Source organism: Pteropus alecto, unplaced genomic scaffold (genome assembly GCF_000325575.1).
Source record: "Pteropus alecto unplaced genomic scaffold, ASM32557v1 scaffold251, whole genome shotgun sequence".
In the NCBI taxonomy this organism is placed as follows: Eukaryota; Metazoa; Chordata; class Mammalia; order Chiroptera; family Pteropodidae; genus Pteropus; species Pteropus alecto.
This window is the reverse complement of record NW_006431048.1, coordinates 585,896-605,244: the sequence shown is the minus strand read 5'-3', so window position 1 is coordinate 605,244 and position 19,349 is coordinate 585,896. Positions and strand designations below refer to the sequence as shown.

General features: G+C 34.1%; 1 protein-coding gene across 4 annotated transcripts in view; it reads left to right on the top strand.

Moving 5' to 3' along the window:
• Positions 1-19,349, top strand: part of GSK3B (glycogen synthase kinase 3 beta) — a 172,657-nt gene that overhangs the window by 137,689 nt on the left and 15,619 nt on the right. For 2 of the 4 annotated variants that reach the window (XM_015595989.2, XM_015595974.2), the window contains 2 exons: positions 5,637-5,675; positions 8,293-8,479. In XM_015595989.2, the coding sequence (XP_015451475.1) occupies positions 5,637-5,675; positions 8,293-8,479 (226 nt within the window). The remainder of the gene's footprint in view (positions 1-5,636; positions 5,676-8,292; positions 8,480-19,349) is intronic. The other 2 variants (XM_006905540.3, XM_015595982.2) reach the window with 1 other exon arrangement.

Here is a 19,349-nt window from a genome sequence, read left to right as displayed (position 1 = left end):
AACGTTGTGGTGAAGGATTCAGATTTGTAGGAAAGGTAAACAGAAAAACAAAAGCATAAGATAATCCCAGTGTAGTATGTGGCAGGAATCTTGAGAATTTAGAAATCCAGTAAGTTGCCCTTGACTCTTACTTAATTGCCAGAGCAATGTAATTTATTGATAAAGCACTTGTGGTTTAAGTAGGAAATGAAATAGATGTGCTAATGTTTTCAGACAGGGACCATTCTTGGGAGTGGGGGTGAGGAGGATAAAGACCTCTGCATTGGTGTATACTGTACACTTCAAAGAATAAAAGCCAGATGGGAAGCAAAAGGAACTGATGCAAAAGTAGATTGAGAATTAAGGAGAGGTGGAAATTGGAAGAAGAAAAGCTTAAATTTTGCATTCAGAACATGGAGGTATGGTTAAATGACAGTTTGTTAAGTATGAAGTGAGGATCTAGTTTAAGCACTGTTCCTACTCTTTGTGTCTCAGGTTTTTTCTTTCATAATATAGCAATTAACTGTTTTATTTTGTCTTTTCTATGGATTCTTTTGAAAATAGAAAGTATGCATATAAAGGATTATTACTTTTAGTTTTGAATAAATGTAAAGATTTTACCTCCAATACAATTCTGTGATTTGTCCTATCTCTACTGCCCTGACTTTAAGCCATTATCATATCATAGAATTATTAAAACAACCTCCTACCTCCTAACCAGTTTCCCTCCTTCAGTTAGTTTCACTTTCTTCACATTCTCATTGCTGTCAAAGTTAGCTTTCTTAAAAGCACATGTGATACTGTCACTCTTATTTAAAATTCTTCTGATTCCTCACTGCCTTTAGGAAAATTTGACATATATATAATGACAAGGGTGATCATATGTCCCAATTTATGCTTGTCCAGTATAATTATTAATTGCAAGTCCTTTCACTTTCAGGCGTCCCAGTTTGGATGACAGATTATACATTCACTTTGTTCCTAATCGTTTCTACCTTTCCTTTCCAGCAAAACAAGGGATTTTATTTAGTTCCTGTCATGCTTCTAAGCTTTCCTGAAGCATCTAGTTGATAGAACCTGGTCTCTTTCCCAAGTTCTCCAGCTCCTCCACCCTTAAATGCATGTAGTTAGGCAATAAATTTTAAAAAGTTAGTGTTTTGTTAGGGATTTATAATAAGGTTATATTGTAGTAGATATGAGTTTTCCTCCCATTTTGAGTACCTGATTGTGCTTACCTTTTGTTTAAAGTTCTTTAAGACAAGTATTCTCCGTTTGTGCCAGTAATAAATAATCCTTTGAAGTCAGGTAACTTCTTTGTATTCTTTTAGGTAAATGAAATTTGTAAGTGATATAACTGGTTAGTGGAAGGAAGTAGATTAGAATCCCAAGGGCCCTGATGTCTTTCAGTTGTATTAGAGCTGTTTAATATGTTAACTCATATGTGAGTGTTGTCCTGCTTGTAGCTCACTTTAAAGGGATTGTGCAGTCATGCTCCTTTTTTCAGTCTAATCAAACTGTTCTCCTAATTGATCCCCAGAGAAGCCACATTCATTTCTGCCTCTTGCTAGTATCTTTTTTTCACATTTAGAATGTTCTTCTTTTTCTCTGCTTACCAAATCTTAGCCTTTTCTCAAGACCTCAAATCTCACTTTTCCCAAGAAATATTATCTAATTATCCAAGCTTTCCATGATTATTTCCACCACATAACTCCTGTAAGTACCTACCAAGTTATACCATGTGTATTATAGCAGTTCCTAATTTCTCTTTCATTATGGTAATAACAAAATGGATATCCATTACCTTAAAATGTTTGTTGCTAAGTTTTTGGCATACATGATAGTTTTTTAGAACATTGTCCACATGCTTCAAAATGAATGAATAGTAATATTTCTAGCTAGCTAACAGAGTAAGCAGATAATTGAGTTCTGAGGTCATTTCAGCTATCAAAGGAATCAGACTAGACTGAATAAATGTATTTATTATTCCCTATGCTTAACGCTAAACAGTTATACTTATTTTTTTTAAGACTTCAGAGTCTTAGAATTTTGAGCCTTATAATACAGGATTTTTCGCTTAGTAAGCTTACCTGTTCTAACTATAGTTTAGCATAAAATGCCTTCAGGGGGATTAGAGAGCACAAAACAAAAATTGCTCTCAAACACATTTTTACAGATCCAATCTATCTACCTTTTTTAGTCTCTGCTCTACTCATTTTGCTTACCTGTATTCCAGAAAACAAAAAAACTATGTCAGGAATTTTTATTGGTTCAGATTGCCACTTATCTGTTTTGTTCTGTTGTTTAAGTATTGAATCAGTTTCTCTATTATTACTTAATCCCTTCTGCCCTGAACATTTTACTAATCCATTATCATTTGTCGCATGAAAACACTATGCCCTCTATTGAATTTTCTACCTACATCTTTATTAGTGCTAGAATAATCACTTCTCCTTTTCTAATATCCAGTTTCGTATGTGAGTAGACTTCCTCACTTTTCTATTTATACTGGCTATACTCCCATTTCTTTGCTCGAAACTAGGTTGCTAGGGTGGCTAATTCATACATGAGAGGAATAATATAAAAGAGAAAGAATACTAAGACCTAGTTTTAAGATCACTTGTGGGGAACAGAGGATAGGATTGGAGTGGATTGAAAATGAAGGCAAAAACCTATTTTTAATTTACCATTTGTTCTTTAAAACCCATGTCCACTATGTAACCAGTACTGTACTAGATACCATAAAGGATGTAAAAGAAGTAACATGTATAGACTTTGTCCTTAAAAAGCTTACAAGTGATATAACTGATTCAATTGAAGTACATATTGAATCATATACGATAATATATAACCATGTACTTGTGTGCTAGAGGTGTTCAACGATATTTCATATGCTGTAGGTTATTATCAGACAGCTCTCCATTGAGAATGGTAATGGGAAAAGGAAGCCTCTTAAAAGGTGACAGACGGGAACGAGTGGAGAAGCTGTTGAAGGAGAATTTGGATTTGTTTAAGTGTGGATAAGGTTAGGAATTGTTGTAGCCTAGGGGACTATCCCTTAAGATGAGGAGGAAATACTTTTATATTCTTAGGAAGGTCAACCAACTATAATAACTATTATCATGAACAATAAGAAATTAAATTGGATAAGTGAATATGTTGTAAATTGCACTTCTGTGTAAACCTGTAGTACTATTCTGTCATTGAATGATGTTAGAGGGAGAAATTACATTGCATAGTTATTGATATCAAACGATATACTTCTTACATGTAGTAGAACTCAGGAAAACTGAGTAAGATTTTTAATTTATTTAGATGAAATTTACTGAATGTTAGCTAGCTCTATTGTGTTTCTTAAGAATTTTTTACTATAAGTAGACTTAAGGTTTTGTTAATCATGATAATTAACTATTTAACAATCCATGGCATTCTTTCACATTTAGTCCTATATTTAGGTTTATAAATTGCAAATAATTTAAATGATTAATAGATTACTTGAGAGCCAATATTGGGTTGCCCTTTAGGAGTTTTCATGGTTTATCAGTTTTTAACATGGGGTGCTTGTGTATTTGTAGTATATAACCAGAGAACAGTGTTTGCATTGTACATTTATCATAATGGAAACTAGAGAGGAATAGCTGTTCACAAGAGGCAAAGCACTTGTTCTGTGTTCTGCTGAGATTGATTATCATCGCCTATAGACATTTTACATTACTCTGGTTGGCTGTTTAATACAGTAGAATTGTTGAGAGCTGATGCTATGAGAATCAGCGATAAGCCTTGATACAGTAGAGTATATATGACTTCGTAAATGGTCATTTTAAGAGGCTTAAGATTCAGTCATAACAGTTAGCTCCAGGTTAAAATTTGATATTTGATGGCAAAAGTCTCTTCTGGGACATGTCAGGGGGAAATTGCCTCTGTCATTTTTGCGTTATACAAATGCAAATTTATTTTGAATAATTCTTTATTTAAGAACTCATTTGCATTTGTTCAAAACCACAGAAGACTTTCTTTTTGAAAAAAATTAATTTTTTCTGTTAGTTTCGTCTATGGGCTAGTATTTGTGATGAGAGTTTGTTTCAACTTAAAAAATGCTGCACAGGTGAGGTAGTATTTTAATCACTTAAAAGTTCATGTCAGTGTTTTGGTTCTTTTCAGTTTTTCCTTTCTCTTTTCTTTTTTTCAATTATTTATTTATTTATTTATTTATTGCTTTGTTCTGTTTTGTTTTATTTATTTGCTTCTGTTTTTAGTTTTTACAGGGGGTGTTTTGGGCTCTTCATGGCCTTGCTAACATACTTGGCTGGCCATATTTAGTCTGCGCACTAATTGTTAGTTGGCCCTGTTGAGTCTTACTTTGTTCTCTGTTTTTTCAGTCTGGTTTTATACTTTGCCCACCTAGTTGTGTTTTAGTCCATGAAAGATTTTTATTCTAATGGGCCGGATTTTAATCCGTGTACTAAATTTTAGTCTGCAGACTAAAAGTAATCCGCGGATTATTTATTTAATTCCCCCACTGGAAACTATCCTAAAAGAATGTTAAATTCTCTTAGAATAGCCGAGGGAATTCACAGCTATTGGTGAGTTCTGCCATTGTTTGTTCTCAATACCTAGACATAATAGACCTTACTACCTTCTTTGTGTATTTGGCTCCGTTGTGCCTAGGTGTTGTACATTACTATGCATGTCACCTATAACTGTGACTGTCCCTTAGTTGTATTGTTTATTGTATATATTTTTGTTTAGCTTTTGGTGGGTGAATTGGGCATATTTGAAGATGGAACTGTGTTGAATTTGTAGTGCTCAAAGATGTAGGATTTTTTTTTCAGTGAGTTTTTCCAAAAAAGAAAGAATGTTCTATATTTTTCCTAAGCAATGGGTGCAAGGGTATGAGGGGGCAAAGCCCACAATAGAAAATGTAAGTTTATACCCGCACTCCTGAGGTGATATGTATTTCCTGAAGAGTCCTAAGATAATGAGAATGTCAGCAAATATCTTTTAGCAGGGAAGTCAATCCACAATGGAGAATAATCCGCGGTGGCCTGATCCTTCTTAGTTCACACAAATTGAAAATATCTGGCTTGAAATCTGTAGTAATATAAATTAAATATATTTATTACTTTCCTCTCATCACTAATAATTTAGCAAAAAAAAATGTTTATACTGTGTAACTGGAATACATTAATAGAGAAAAATTAGCATATTGAGAATTCATATCTTTAAAAGCAGTCTTAATATACCCCCTCCCAGCCTTGTCAATGGACAATGAATCCAGGTCATAGAAGACCAAACACTTTACTTTGGGAACTTTACTTCTAGATTTCATTTTGATTTTAACTTTTTTTGGTTTTGTATTTTTTTAATAAATGCACTGGCATTGGAACATAATAAACTAAAATTAAAATGTTTCTTTACTGTGCCTCACCATTGCGCAATCAAAAATTTTTTTTACATACACTGTGGTGAAATAATTTTTAAAACTTGGACTTGCTACTGTGGAGACTGATGTTTAAAGTTTATAACTGTATAAACATTTTCTATGTCCCCCCCCACACCATGGATTTCTTATAACATTGGATATATTTTTCCTTGCTGGACTATTCTCTTTTGGATTGACTTCCCCTGTTTGGATTATTTCACTGCATTATCATCTTTAGGATTCGTCAGGAACAGGACATTTCACCTCAGGAGTGCGGGTATGTACTTAATTTTTTTTTCCCAAAATTTCAGGGCAGGTCTATAAAACTAGGGGGAAAATTTTTTTTGAAAGGCTAAACAGTTATTCATTCTTGAAATGTAATAGTAAAAAGCAATGTAGGTAGCTCTGATTTGTTTTCATTCACTGTATCATAGAGATTTTGTTTATGGTATATTTAGATTGTCAGTCCTCCTAAGTGATTTATTGACATCTAGACTGAAGTTTAGGAATTGTGGGGTTTGAAAATTATTATTTTTACAAGAATAAATATTGATGAAGATCCATGGAACCAAAGGTTCTGAAAGTTAAGCAATTTAAATGAGTAAAGAATGAAGCAGCAGCAGAAACTTCTTTATTGAAAGTCAAATTTCAATAGTTATTGGTTTGCTTTTCTTTAGACACAAAGATAATTCAGAAGACCTGTTTTCTAGTTTTGCCTGTAATTTTTGGAAGTTGCATGCTACCACACCTTGTATTTGTGGTCAGAAATCTGAATTTTAGGAGACACTGGTTTTTGACCTCAGATAATTTTCCATTTTTAACCTTTATACAAATAAAATACTGAGCCAAACTTTTCTCATCAGGAATCTCTCAGAAGGGTTAAAGTAATAATTAATGCTTTTTTAAAAGGCAGGTTTAGTCTTGATGTTAATGTAGGCTCTTGGAGTAAATTCTTTTCTTTATTGTTTTTTAACTCTTTGATCCCATGAGTTAGGATTCCTTTGCACAATAGACTCGTATGTGTCTTAGTACCAACATGGATGGTCGCTTGTAGCCTGTATGATACCAAAAAGATGTGGATGACTTTTTTTTAGATCAGATATAAATGTACAATACTGGTCTTATTAATAACTTTAATTAAAAAAATCATTACTATTACATGAAATTTTAAAATTTAAAATACATTCACAATCCAGCTACCATACATTTAAATGTTAGCAGGAGAGACTGATTTCTACTACTTTTAATTCTAACTTATGTTCTCCCATATTGGTGCAGAAACATTTTTGATTAGCTAGCAAGATAAATCTGTATTCTGTCAAAAAAAAATGCAAATTGCCCTCAGGGATAAAATATGTCATTTTTCCCTCTGATTATTTTCTTTTATATATGAGTTTGATTATGGACCTGGCTAGGGAGCAAGAGAGGGGAAAATGACCAAGAGCAGTGGAAGATCTAAGTATTTCAAATAATACAATAGTAAGGTTTTTCTTGACTGAGGCAAGTTAAATCGCTCACAGAATAAAGATAAAGCAGTTTTTGACCTTACAGAGGGTTTTCTAACATAGCCAAGTAAATTGACAAGGCCTTCAGTGTTCTGAAATAGATTCCTGAGATCATTCTCAAACCATTTTCTTAATTTCCATGGGAAATATCTTTGTTAATAACAAACTTTGTATAAAAACAAAAACTTTTTTTTTTAAAAAAAGGTTTTCACTGTAGGAAGTACTCTTATAAATAGTCTCTTGAAATCTAATGAGCTCTGTAGCAGTAATTAGTTCTCTTACCTTCAGCCTATGTTACATGAGCCATCCTCATGAGGAAACATTAGCTTCCCAGGCTCCTCCATGCATTTTCACAGTCTACATATCCTTTCCTCACTTGTGGGTATATTTCCCTCCATATATACACTTCTGCTTCTTTTTATATATGTCTGTTTATCTTCACCACAGCACTACCATACCTTCTATTTAATTCTATGTTCTTTCTATCTAGAAATATATGTTTCATTTTTCTTTCATTTCAAAGCCTTTCTGTCCATCTGCTTACATTTATTTCTATTTCCCCCCTTCTACTTTTATTCTTTAACTGTCAAGAATTTAAAACAAAGTGTATTTTCTTAGTTTTATGTCTTTATAAACATAGATGAGAAGAAAGCTTTCTATTCCTTTAATCAAATTAATTTGCATTTTGCCTCAACAGCCTTCAGTTGATTTTTTTCTGTGAGTTTATGACTCTTAATGAAAAATACGTTTTTCTCTCTCTGGTTAAAACCTTAAAATAGTCATTCAGCTGAGGGTAATCTGGCCACGTTCATGATAAACAGTTAATTGAGAAAATAATTTCGGACATTTTGTCAGATTCTGAGTATTCAGGAATTCCTTCAAATATTGATAGGTTCTGTTTATTAAAGAGATAAAGCCAGATCATTAACATGTATAGACCTAGAGTAAATAGTGTTTCTTTTGTAATATCAGATTGCCAAATTTGAACAGTGCTGACCTTTATCAACAATTGTTCTGCTTAAAAAGGCAACCTTTTATCTGCTACCACAGCAGTCAAAACTTCTAAAATTTTTTATATTCTTCTTGTGCTTGCCTCCAGAACCCCTCCCCCCTTCTCTTGTGCTTGTCATATTTTTGTGTGCACGTTTGATTGTACTGCATTATGACTAGCATATATAGATTTCTTTTTCATTTCCCCTAGTTTTTTCCCTGAGCTTTTCTCATATAGTCTTTCATTAGCAGTTCACCCCAGTATGGTAAATCATGTGCAGTTAACTCTTTTCATTTTAGAAGGTTCCTTTCACAAATACTGAATTAACTCAGTACTCAGAGGATAAATTGCTAAAATTCTTAAACATTAATTTTTCTTTCCATTTTTTTATACTGCAGGTCTTCCGACCCCGAACTCCACCAGAGGCAATTGCACTGTGTAGCCGTCTGCTGGAGTATACACCAACTGCCAGACTGACACCCCTGGAAGCTTGTGCACATTCATTTTTTGATGAATTACGGGACCCAAATGTCAAACTACCAAATGGGCGAGACACACCCGCACTCTTCAACTTCACCACTCAAGGTAATTCCAAACCTTTAGCTCTTTTACCACTTCTGGGAAAGCTACACATGGCTGTGAAGGTAGACTCTGTTAATTAAAATCTGTAGGACAAAAGTGGACACATGAAGTACTTATGCAGATGGGAAAGATCCTTTCTAACCACTTATTGGGCCACTACTTGTATGGTTTTGAACAAAATAGCAGCAGATAAAACTTTTCAAATAGGCATAGCTTCTTTAATTTTTAGCAGATTATAGTAAATCCTGGCATATGAGAAATTATAGAGATTTCACTAATATGACTACTGTAAAATTTAACCTTCAGGTTTGTATCTGAAACTTGGAATGTGTAGCATTTCTTTGCTTCTCAAGGATTTATATCCAGTTTTTAAAACCTAGAAATGAATTTTTAAAACCTAGAAATAAATTCAGATATCTTATAAACGGGGAGAACTGGAGTGCTCTAACTCTTTCTTATCTGGTACTTAAGGCCCCAAGGGGCAAACATTTTGAAACATTTAAAACTCTTAGGGCTAAAAGGACCTAGAGCAATTTGTGGGGAAGTGGTCCCAGCATTGTGTACACAAGGGTCTGGGTTAGAGTGAGATGCTTAGAACCAGCAATAAAGATCATTCAGATAAAAAAATAAAATAAAATAAAAATGTATAAGGGACATAGAGAAATTCCCTTTTCTGGGGCTTGTCACCATTGCTGCTGCTGAGAAAACATTAAAAAGAATATTGAATTTGTACATTGCTGTTTTCTAAAAGATTCAGGGATGGTCATTATTTCTTCGCCACTTCTGTGTTCACTCTACTTTTCGCTCCTAAGTGATTCATTTAATCAACAGAACTGCCTCTTAACGATGTGATTTTCTTCTTAAACTGAACATTAAAAGAGTACAATTCCCCATAGATAAAAAACGAGCAATAAATAGTTGATTGATTGATTAGTCAGCTTATTCAAGCTAAAAAATAGAAGGAAGACAGCTTTCTATGACCAGGAAGTAGATATATATTCTTGATTCAAGATTAATTTTCCCCCATATATTTAAACTTTTCTGAATTTGAGTGTGAACAGATGCATTGCCTACGCTGTGGATTTGGGGGACCTGAGTTCTGGTGAAATAAACTTGGATGCTTTCTATTGACTCTAGTCTTAAACTCTTAATATTATATAACCACTAACAATGCTGATGTAGTCTTAAACTACATTCATAAAAGAAAAATGTTCAGATATCCTAGGACTATTAATTCAGACTATTTATGGCTGATCAGAAATCATTTTGAAATGTTTTAGGTCCTGACTACACTATTTTAAGAAGAATATTAATGAATGGCAAGTAGGGTATACAAAGAAGCAGAATTAAATATAAAGCCTGGAAAAAGTGGAGACTTAAGGGATTCACAAGAGCTGTCTAAAAATACCTCAAAGACTGTCTTCTAAGAAAGGGGTAGACATTTGTTCTTTCTCCAGATTGCAACATTGAAAATAGTAGCAGAAAATTAGAGAGCAATCCACATGTGGGCTTACTGTAAAGACCTCAGCCCCTGGCACAAATAGAGACTGAATAAAGTTATTAAAGAATCAATGAAGTTTTCAATTGTTTAACAGTGGAATAAGTTGTTTTGAAAATATTGATCTCTGTATCAGGAAAAAGTTGGATGATGTCAAATATTGCAGATAAGATTACTCCAATTTTGCAGAAGGTTAGACTGAGAGATTCTTCTTGACTTCATATAGAGCAAAGATTCTAAGATTCCATGTCATATAAGTTTTAGAACTATTAAGAAAACAAATTTATTTTTAATTCTTATTGCTTTTGTTTTAATCAAAAGTAATATACGCAGGTTGAAAATAATAAAGGAAGTATAGAGAAAATTAAAATCATAATCCCAAAATATCACTTAGCATTCAAAATAATCACTTTGCATCATCTTTTTTCTCATGCATATACTGATAATCCTTGAATTTAAAGTGATCCTCTATTTTCCCATTAAGAAGATCTCAGAAGAGTATTTTGGGTTAGCTCAAATATATTTAAAATTATATATTATGTAAAGTTAATATGAATTTAGGAATTCTACATTTTTTACAGCTCTAATGTCATGAAATAATTTTATTCAAACTCTTTATATGCATCATGTACATATGTGTCTTTGTGATCAGTGGAGCTACTTTTTGAACCATCCATCATGGATTTTAGGTTACATCACGTAAATTTTTTATATGAAACACTTGTTGAATCTATATGAGGCCACCATTGGAAATTCTACATATACTCATTTACATAACATGATAAGTTTCTTTTTCTTTGGTACTTTAGTTATATGTTTATTATCTGTACAATATAACCATTTACTGGATTGCTTTTTAAAGTGGTCTCTAAAAGGCTTTTGTATACAGTGCCATCCAGTACCATGGACTGTGGAGTCTTAGCATCAGAAACTGAGTTAATGCTAAATTTCTTGCCCTTTTATTTTTTCTTAACCGTTTTTCTCAGGTGACCTTAAAGTTTCTTAGACCAACATTAAGGATTTTTTCATACTAAGTGTCTCCTCCAGTGAGTACTTCATTTCTCACAATGCATGACAAGAAAAACCCTTGTCAAATGAACAACTTGATAGAAACCAAATAACAATATGGTATTTATCATGGATATATGTGGAGAATAATTCTCTTTATATTCAGACATATGTGGTACATACTTGTCAGTGTGTGTGTGTACCTGATTGAAACTGAGATATTACTTAAACCTTTTTGATCAGGTTTAAAATTCCAGGATTCATTTTTAATTTTCACATGCAGTGTTTTTGAAGTACATTGCCTCCCACTTTTCCGTGGTTTCACTTTTCAGTTACCTGCAGTCATTTGTGGTTTGAAAATACCTACGTCATTCACCTCACTTCGTCTTATCGCATAGGCATTGTATCATCTCGCATTATCACAAGAAGGTGAATACTGTACAATAAGATATCTATAGAGAGACCACACTGACATAACTTCTCACTGTTATAATTGTTCTATTTTATTAGTAGTTATTGTTAATCTCTTACTGTGCCTAATTTGTAAAATAAACTTTCTCATAGTTATGTATAGGGAAAAAAATAGTATATGTAGGGTTTGCTGTTATCTGCAATTCAGGCATCCATTGGGAGTCTTAGGATGTATCTCTTGCAGGTAAAGGGATGAGGGGGTGGGACTTCTATAATTACATTTGATTCTTTAGTCATTGGCTAATAATTTTCCATTATTACTAAAGAAAATAAAATTTAAAAACAATTAAATTTGTTATTCTATGAATTCCTAAGCTATTTTAAAAACTTAGAAAAAATTCACATAACACAGGATGCACCACTTTAAAATAAACAGTTCAGTGGCATTTATTATATTCACAATGTGCAATTACCATCTCTGTCATGTTCAAAAACATTTTAATTGCTCTTAAAAAAAAAAACTCCATACCCGTTAAGTAGTCAGTCTGCATTAATACTTCCTCTTTATGTCTCTGCATTTACCTCTTAAGGATATTTCATATAAATGGAATCATACAATATGTGACCTTTTGTGTCTGGCTTCTTTCAATTAGCGTAAGTTTTTGAAGGTTCATCCACATAGTGCATGTATCAGTATTTCATTCCTTTTTATGGCTGAATAATATTTCACTGTATCATGTCTTAATCAGTGCAGGCTGCTATAACAAAATACCATAGACTAGGTGGCTTAAACAACAAACATTTCTCATAGTTCTGGAGGCCGGAAAGTCCAAGATCAAGGTGCCAATAAATTCGCTGTCTGGTGAGGGCCTACTTCCTGGTGTGCAGGTGGTTACCTTCCTACTATAACCTCATATGACAGAAAAAGATCACCTCTCTTTTGTGTCTTTTTATAGGGCCATTAATCACATTCATGAGGGATCTACCCTCATGACCTAGTTACCTCCCAAAAGCCCCACCTGCAAGTACCATCACATTGGGGACTTCAGCATAGCAATTTTAGGGAGACAAACATTCAGTCCATAACATATGTATATACCAAATTTTATTTATTCATTCATCTATTGATTGCCATTTGGTTTGTTTTCTACCTTTTGGCTATTGTGAATAGTGCTGCTATGACCATTTGTATACAAGTATTTGAATACTTGTTTTCAATTTTTCAATTTTGGGGAGTCTTGCTGAGTCATATGGTAATTCTTTGTTTAACTTTTTGAGGAACTGCCAAACTATTTTCCACAGTGGCTTGCACATTTTACATTCACACCAGCAACATATAAGGATTTCAGTTTGTCTACATTCTCACCGATACTTATTTTCCTTTTTTTGTTTGTTTGTTTTTAATAGTCATTTTAGTGGGTGTGATGTGGTATCTCATTGTGATCCTAAGGTTATAGCACTGTAATGGATCAGGACTTGGTAAATGCTATTTAGCTCTTCTCTAATAAGTTACATTCATAAAACAGATTAACATGAAAGTAAATTGGCTTAGATTTTAGAATATGGTCTTGAAAATATTGGAAGGACTTTTGCGAAGGGCAGTTTTTATACTGTTAATAGAATCAACTATCGTTAATGTCCTTAGAAGCCTCCAGAGTTGTTGGAAGCCTTTAGCATTGACACATGCCTTTTTATAGTAAAAGTTCAATTTAAAGAAAAATAATTAAATTCAAACTTTATTCATACATATCTTATGTTTACAAGTTTTAAAAAGGGAATGAAGATTGTTTTATTTTGATATTTCTAGTAGTTATATTTGCCCAAAATATCAAACATAAATATGGTGCAGTGTATGTCTGAATGTGTGTATGTCTTTGAGGATTTGAAAAGTATGTATATAGTTGGATGTAGTTTGTGTAGACATGGTATGCAATCTCTGTGGCTATCAAAGTATTTGTGATTCTGTGGATATCAGAGAAAAGGATGTATTTGAGTCCTTGTGTCTATTCAAATGGATCCTGTAAGTATATCCTTGAAATCATTTTTCATAAAACTAAGTGTATTAAATTGAAAGTACGATCATTTCGAGTATGGCCCTCTTCCCCCACCCCCCACTCCTTTTTTTATGTGTTAAAATGCCCTATCTTAGCATTCATTCTGATACTGGGCTGTAGTCACCTAATAGTACTTTCTCCTTGTCTTTCTATATCACTATTATACCTGCACAGTGTTTCTATATAAGGACACAGCTGTCCAGGGAAGAGATGTTATTTGATGTCATTCTATTTGATCCCCTATATTCTGATTTTAGAACATTGTTTCCAAATGGTGATCTTGTCTATTACTAAGGCAGAGATGTAACTGTTGTACAGATGCAACTTTGAAGCACATATTAGTTAATAGCAATTAATGGATGATGAGAATAAAACTGGGTAATACAAAAGGTTTCTGAAGAAGGAGAACTAATCCTGCAGCTGGTTGTATAGCTAGAAAGAGTTCACAGATAGGAAAACTGTGTATGGGGGTGCAGTTAGTGAGGTTTTACTGTAGGCAGAACAGAACCCTCCTCCGTCACAAATTTTCAGTGGTCTATACTGATTCTACCAAATGAAATAAAGATAATCCTTGCTCTTCATAGAGTAGGTGCTTAATGAATATTTGAGTGAGTGATACATATCACTTTAAAGAAACAGTATTTTTTCATGCAACTAGTATTTATTGGACATTTCTAATGATTTGTCTAGTTGTTGTTACTGTGTTTTAATTAGTAAGGTAAACCTACCACATGAACAGAACTATGAAGGTTATAAACACTTGAATAAAATACAGTGTTGTATTAAAGTAAAGCTTATAACAACTAAGTGAAATTTGATGTTTGTTACTGTACCATGAGTAATTAGCCGTAAATGACAATTAGTGTTGCTTTCATTAATCAAAACAAGTACTTCTGAGATCATCTAGAAGAAGAGAGGAGCAGATACGAACAGAAAACTTTGAAATCCTTCTGACGTCTAGTCTAGGATCCACAACTCAGGATACTCTCAGATTTCTCATTTTTTTGGCACTGGGGCTTCAGTGTTCTAGGACCCCTTGACTGACAGTATTATCTGGATCTAGACATTGGAAGCCAAGACATACCTTTGGCACACTCCCTTTCTTTCCTCTGATCATTGGATTTCAAAGGTCGGACGTAACTGAATCCAACCTTGGGAAGCAGGTAGAATCAGGAGATCTTGACAGGGATTAATACATTTTTTTTTTTATCCACCTATTTGTTGTGTATTACAAGGCTGGAATATATTGGGAAATTGGTTGTTTTGTATGTTTAAAGGTAAGTCTCCAACTAACACCAACACACATATCCCTGATCCCAATTTTGTACCTAATCTATGTGAAATTTTACCAAGTAAAATTGTTTTAGCAAGCACCATCCTCCTGAGGGTATAGGATAGGATGAAGATTGGGCAGGGGTGAATAATGATTATCAACTATTTATATTAGCAGGATTATGATTTAGTTTAAAGAGTTTACCGTTCTTACCACTTAGCGGGGTTACCTGAAAGAAAGATAGCTTTGTGGGGAGCTAAGAAGTGGTGGTGTATTGGCGAGGCCAAAAGAAGGGAGAACTGCTTAAAAAGTTAATATTTGAGGCAGCCAGAGAGCATCATGCAAACTCAGGAGGACTGTGGATGTCTTGGGGTATAGGGGCAAGAGTATCTGGACATGAGGAAAGCGAAAGCAGATGGTGAAATGGAAAAGGGGTTCCAGAAAGCAAATGAAAAAAGGACAATAAAGGGAAGAGAACACAAAAAGAAGTGGGAAAAGCATCAGAGAAGGAGATTTTTAAAAGAATGTAGGAATGTGTCACAGAATAGAAAGAGAACAAGTTGGGGATAGGCAACAAAAGTGTTCTAGAAGCCCAGCTCATCAAAGGATTATACTTCCTTCATTTGAAAGCCATAGATTGCTTATTTATAAACCTTAAGTAACTTATTATTTATGATAATTAGCAGGTTCTATGATCTTTGTAGCAATGAATTTTAAACCAATTTTTCTGTTATAAAATAGTTATTCACATAAATATGGTCAGCCCACCTGCTTATCTACCTTTCTGTGTCCTGGGCATTTTCTTCTGGCCTGCCTTACGCTCAGCTATATCTAAAGTCGGCACAGTATTTCAACCACCTGGGGTAATGAAGTATCTTTCAATATTATTCTCAAATTACTATAAACCTTGATTTGGGGCTTTCTGATTTTTAGACTACCTTATAATTTATAATAGCAAGGATAAATTTACATAAGACCGAAACTCTTTATATGTAAGATACGAATCAAATCATAAAGTGAAACTGCTCTACTATGCAGGACCCTTCCATTTTTTTTAACACTAAACTATAAACCTTTTTACATGGCTATCACTGTTTTCTGTTGTGTTCTTTTGAGTGAAAATGGCTATGAAAGGTCTCTATCAGACAGTGAACTTGAGGAAATTTGTGTATAAATAAATGGCTTATTCTGTTAAATAAAGAAGAGGGGGAGCTGTTCATGCTTATCAAAGGAATTGATGTCCGAGTTATTCTTTAATTTATGAACTAGAAGAGTAAATTTTCTAAGTAAACAAGCTGTTCTAGGTATTGAAATGCTAAACCAGAAGAAATGCACTGCAGGGAGAGGCTAAGAAAATGCATGAGTGTCCTAAAAGGGGCCAGGTAAGCTTTAGTTCAGGCAACTAGAGTGGCAGTGACAAATAATTGACTGTATTCCGGCTTTTAAGATCTAAATTATCAATTATTTATGATAATTATTGTTGTTTTCCTTGAGATTATTTGATCCACTCTGCTGCTTCAGCCATGCTGGGAAGAATGTGGAATGACATGGGAAAAACAATCTAAAACTGATATCTTGACTTAAAGTTCTATGTATAGTTTGGACAGCTACACTTCCAGGAAGGTCAGAACACTGGTGGTATATGATAACCAAGGCAATAAAATTATGCAGTATTTGTTGTGTTGCAGCCTCTGCAAAACCTTCCCAGATGTAATCCGAAACTAGCCTCTATACTTGGAGAGCAGAGAGAAACCAAAGGAAAAGGTAGACCACTCCAGATTGGTTGGTGGCAGGTTTAATAAGCAAGGGAAGGAGCTTTTCAGGCTTGTCTTGAGTGGCAGGCTGCAAGATGAGTAGATCTCAGCACCAACCCATCAGATCTTAAAAGTTTTTAATAGAGGACCTAACTGGTCAGGCATGTACCCAGGGGACCTTAATGGAGTCAGTCACATACCCAATCCAGATAGTTTCAACACCACATTTCTATCTCAAGGCTATTTCCTTGGACCAGCTTTTGGGAGCAGGGAAGGCAAGCAGAGCACACATTCCAAAGCACAGGGGAGGAGGTGAGTTGCCTCCAATTGCCTGAGTCCAGCTGGAAGGTCAAACCCGCAGTCACATTTTTTTTTTTATGACCTTCACTACAAGTATTTCATATGAAAAGAAGTCAGACCTAAAGTGTAGTTGCCAGTCTCTAACTTATAGACCTTGGCCAAGGCACTACCTCTGATTTCCTCAATTAAAAAAATAAGGTAGTAGGAGTAAAGAATATTCAAGAACACTTGCAGCTCCAAAATTCGGATTATAAAATGAATCAACTCTAGAAAGACAAAAGAAAATGAGAAATAAAGCTAAAAATATAGACCATGCTAGAGGTAAGATATGTAAAATTATTGTATAAATGGATACAGAAAAATGGACTGACTTCCCCAGAATTCAAAATACTGACAGCATTATTTTTAAACACTCAAAAGGGTTATTATTAGATAAAAGAACTCATAGTAATGCTACATTTATTAAACTTCAAGAATGGAATCCTGAATATAAGATTTTTAAGTTAGTAAAGCTTATTCTTTTTAGTCACTAGAACTTTAAAAATATTAGCATTTTGCTAAATAATTTCTAAAATATAATGCTACTGTAAATGTAGTACAGTAAATGCATTCAGACATTTAGAGGTGACTGGTATAAATTGTGTTGCTCCCATTTGGGCAGTTCCAAGGCAAAGTAGTGATGGCTTTTACAGGTATCATGTCATCCTCACAATGAAACATCACCAGCATCATGAAGCAGCAGGAGTAAGCCTTGCAATTATTTATTTACTATTTGTCTGATCTTTTAATTAGTTTAGTATTTGGTTTTTCTGAATGAGTATGGAATATGTAGGAACTCGGTCAGGGATTTCTTAGGCACTTTGAAATTATTAGGAGAGGAGAGAGGCAGTAATGGGGGGGTGGTTACTTGTTCATCTAAAAAAAGTGTCTAAATAAGCAACATGAGAATATAGTAATATGTGAGATGAAGGTGCACCATCTTCACCATCTTAGCATTTGAATTACTGCTCAAAAACAGTACACAAATGAAATGGGCACACCATTGTTTAACCTTTAAAACCTTTTTGTGAATGGAGAGAAATATCAGTTAACTGTGTGCACAATCAGTGGCAGTTTTCACACGTACATAAGAGGCCTGATGCACACAAAGAAAGTCTGACTCTTCTAGTGTCTCCTTCCTGGGGACCTGCAGGTTGAGCTCCCTCAATGCTAATGAAGAATATTCCCTTCTACCCTATGACTGACTGACAGGTCTAGTCAAAACAGGGTTATTTCTTCCCTCTCGTTAATACATTGATTGTTGCTTTTAAATTTATCCTCAGCTTTCATACTATACAATTTGAACGGACAGTGTATACCCTACCCCCTGTCCCCTACCCGCCCCCCCAAAAAAAAAAAGAAAACTAAGAAAGTTTCTTACCTGTTCCTTCTTATCATTAATTTTGGGAACCTTATATTTGGAAGAATAGAAATTTTAGATTAAGGGAAACTTCAGCTTTTGTCAGGTGGTTAGGTATGGATGAGTTTATCCAGTTTGTGTTTTCATGGAAATTTTCCTTCTGCGGTTTGCAGTATAAACAATACAGCAAAATTTAGTTACATGAATTTGGTTAAGCTTTTTGGTTAATCGATATCTATGTTGGTTGGTTGATATCTATTTTTAAATTTATTTTGCTTTTCTTTAAATTGTATATCTATTAAAATGTTTGATTATGGAGCACATAATGATTGATACAATATCAAAACATTCTTACTATTTCCTCATAAACTACTATGTGGTTTTTTTGATGAATAGTTTCATGGCATCTGCATTTGGTTGAAGAAATCCTTATCATGCATTAACTTTTCTACAACCTTCTGGAACCTGTTGCCATGTTTTGAACCATGTCTCTGAGGTAATAGTCTTATCTCTTATCCTTCCTGCCTCTTACTTTTCCAAAACTAGACCCACTTCAGTATTATGGACCTTCTCGTTCCCTTAATTATCTTCCTGCTCTCAAGCCTAGCATACATATTTAGTAAATAAATTCTAGCTTACTTTCCATTTTCAATCTCCTATACTTCTTATTCTCTATATTCAAGAATACAAGCACTTTCCTGATCCTGAAAAGTTCTATTGCTTTGCTGTTTCTGACCTCCGTAATGCCATCATTTTTTACATTCTTTCACTACAGTTTGTGTTCACACTCATTGCCTCTATCTCCTTAATACTCACTGCTATAGATAGGGAGATTGGGAGTAGGTGGTAATTATTGCAAGCAAAAGACAATTACATCCATTTTGGACTAGTTGTGACAACCCCATAGAAATGCCCATAGTCTGTCCCCACAAAAGGGACAGACTTGTGATGTAGAGAACAAGACTATAACAAGAGTACAAGGAGCCTTGCCTCATTCACAGAGGCAAAAGCTATGACGATTAACAAGCTCTCTGAAGTAGAGCTTCATAGATAGAAAGCAGTGGATCTTAAGGAATGCCTATAATTAAGAAAGAGAAGGACAATGGGGTATAGAGGTAGGAAGGATATGGAAGTATAAGTGATTGTCCAGTTTAGAATTCCTTTACTTTTAGGCTG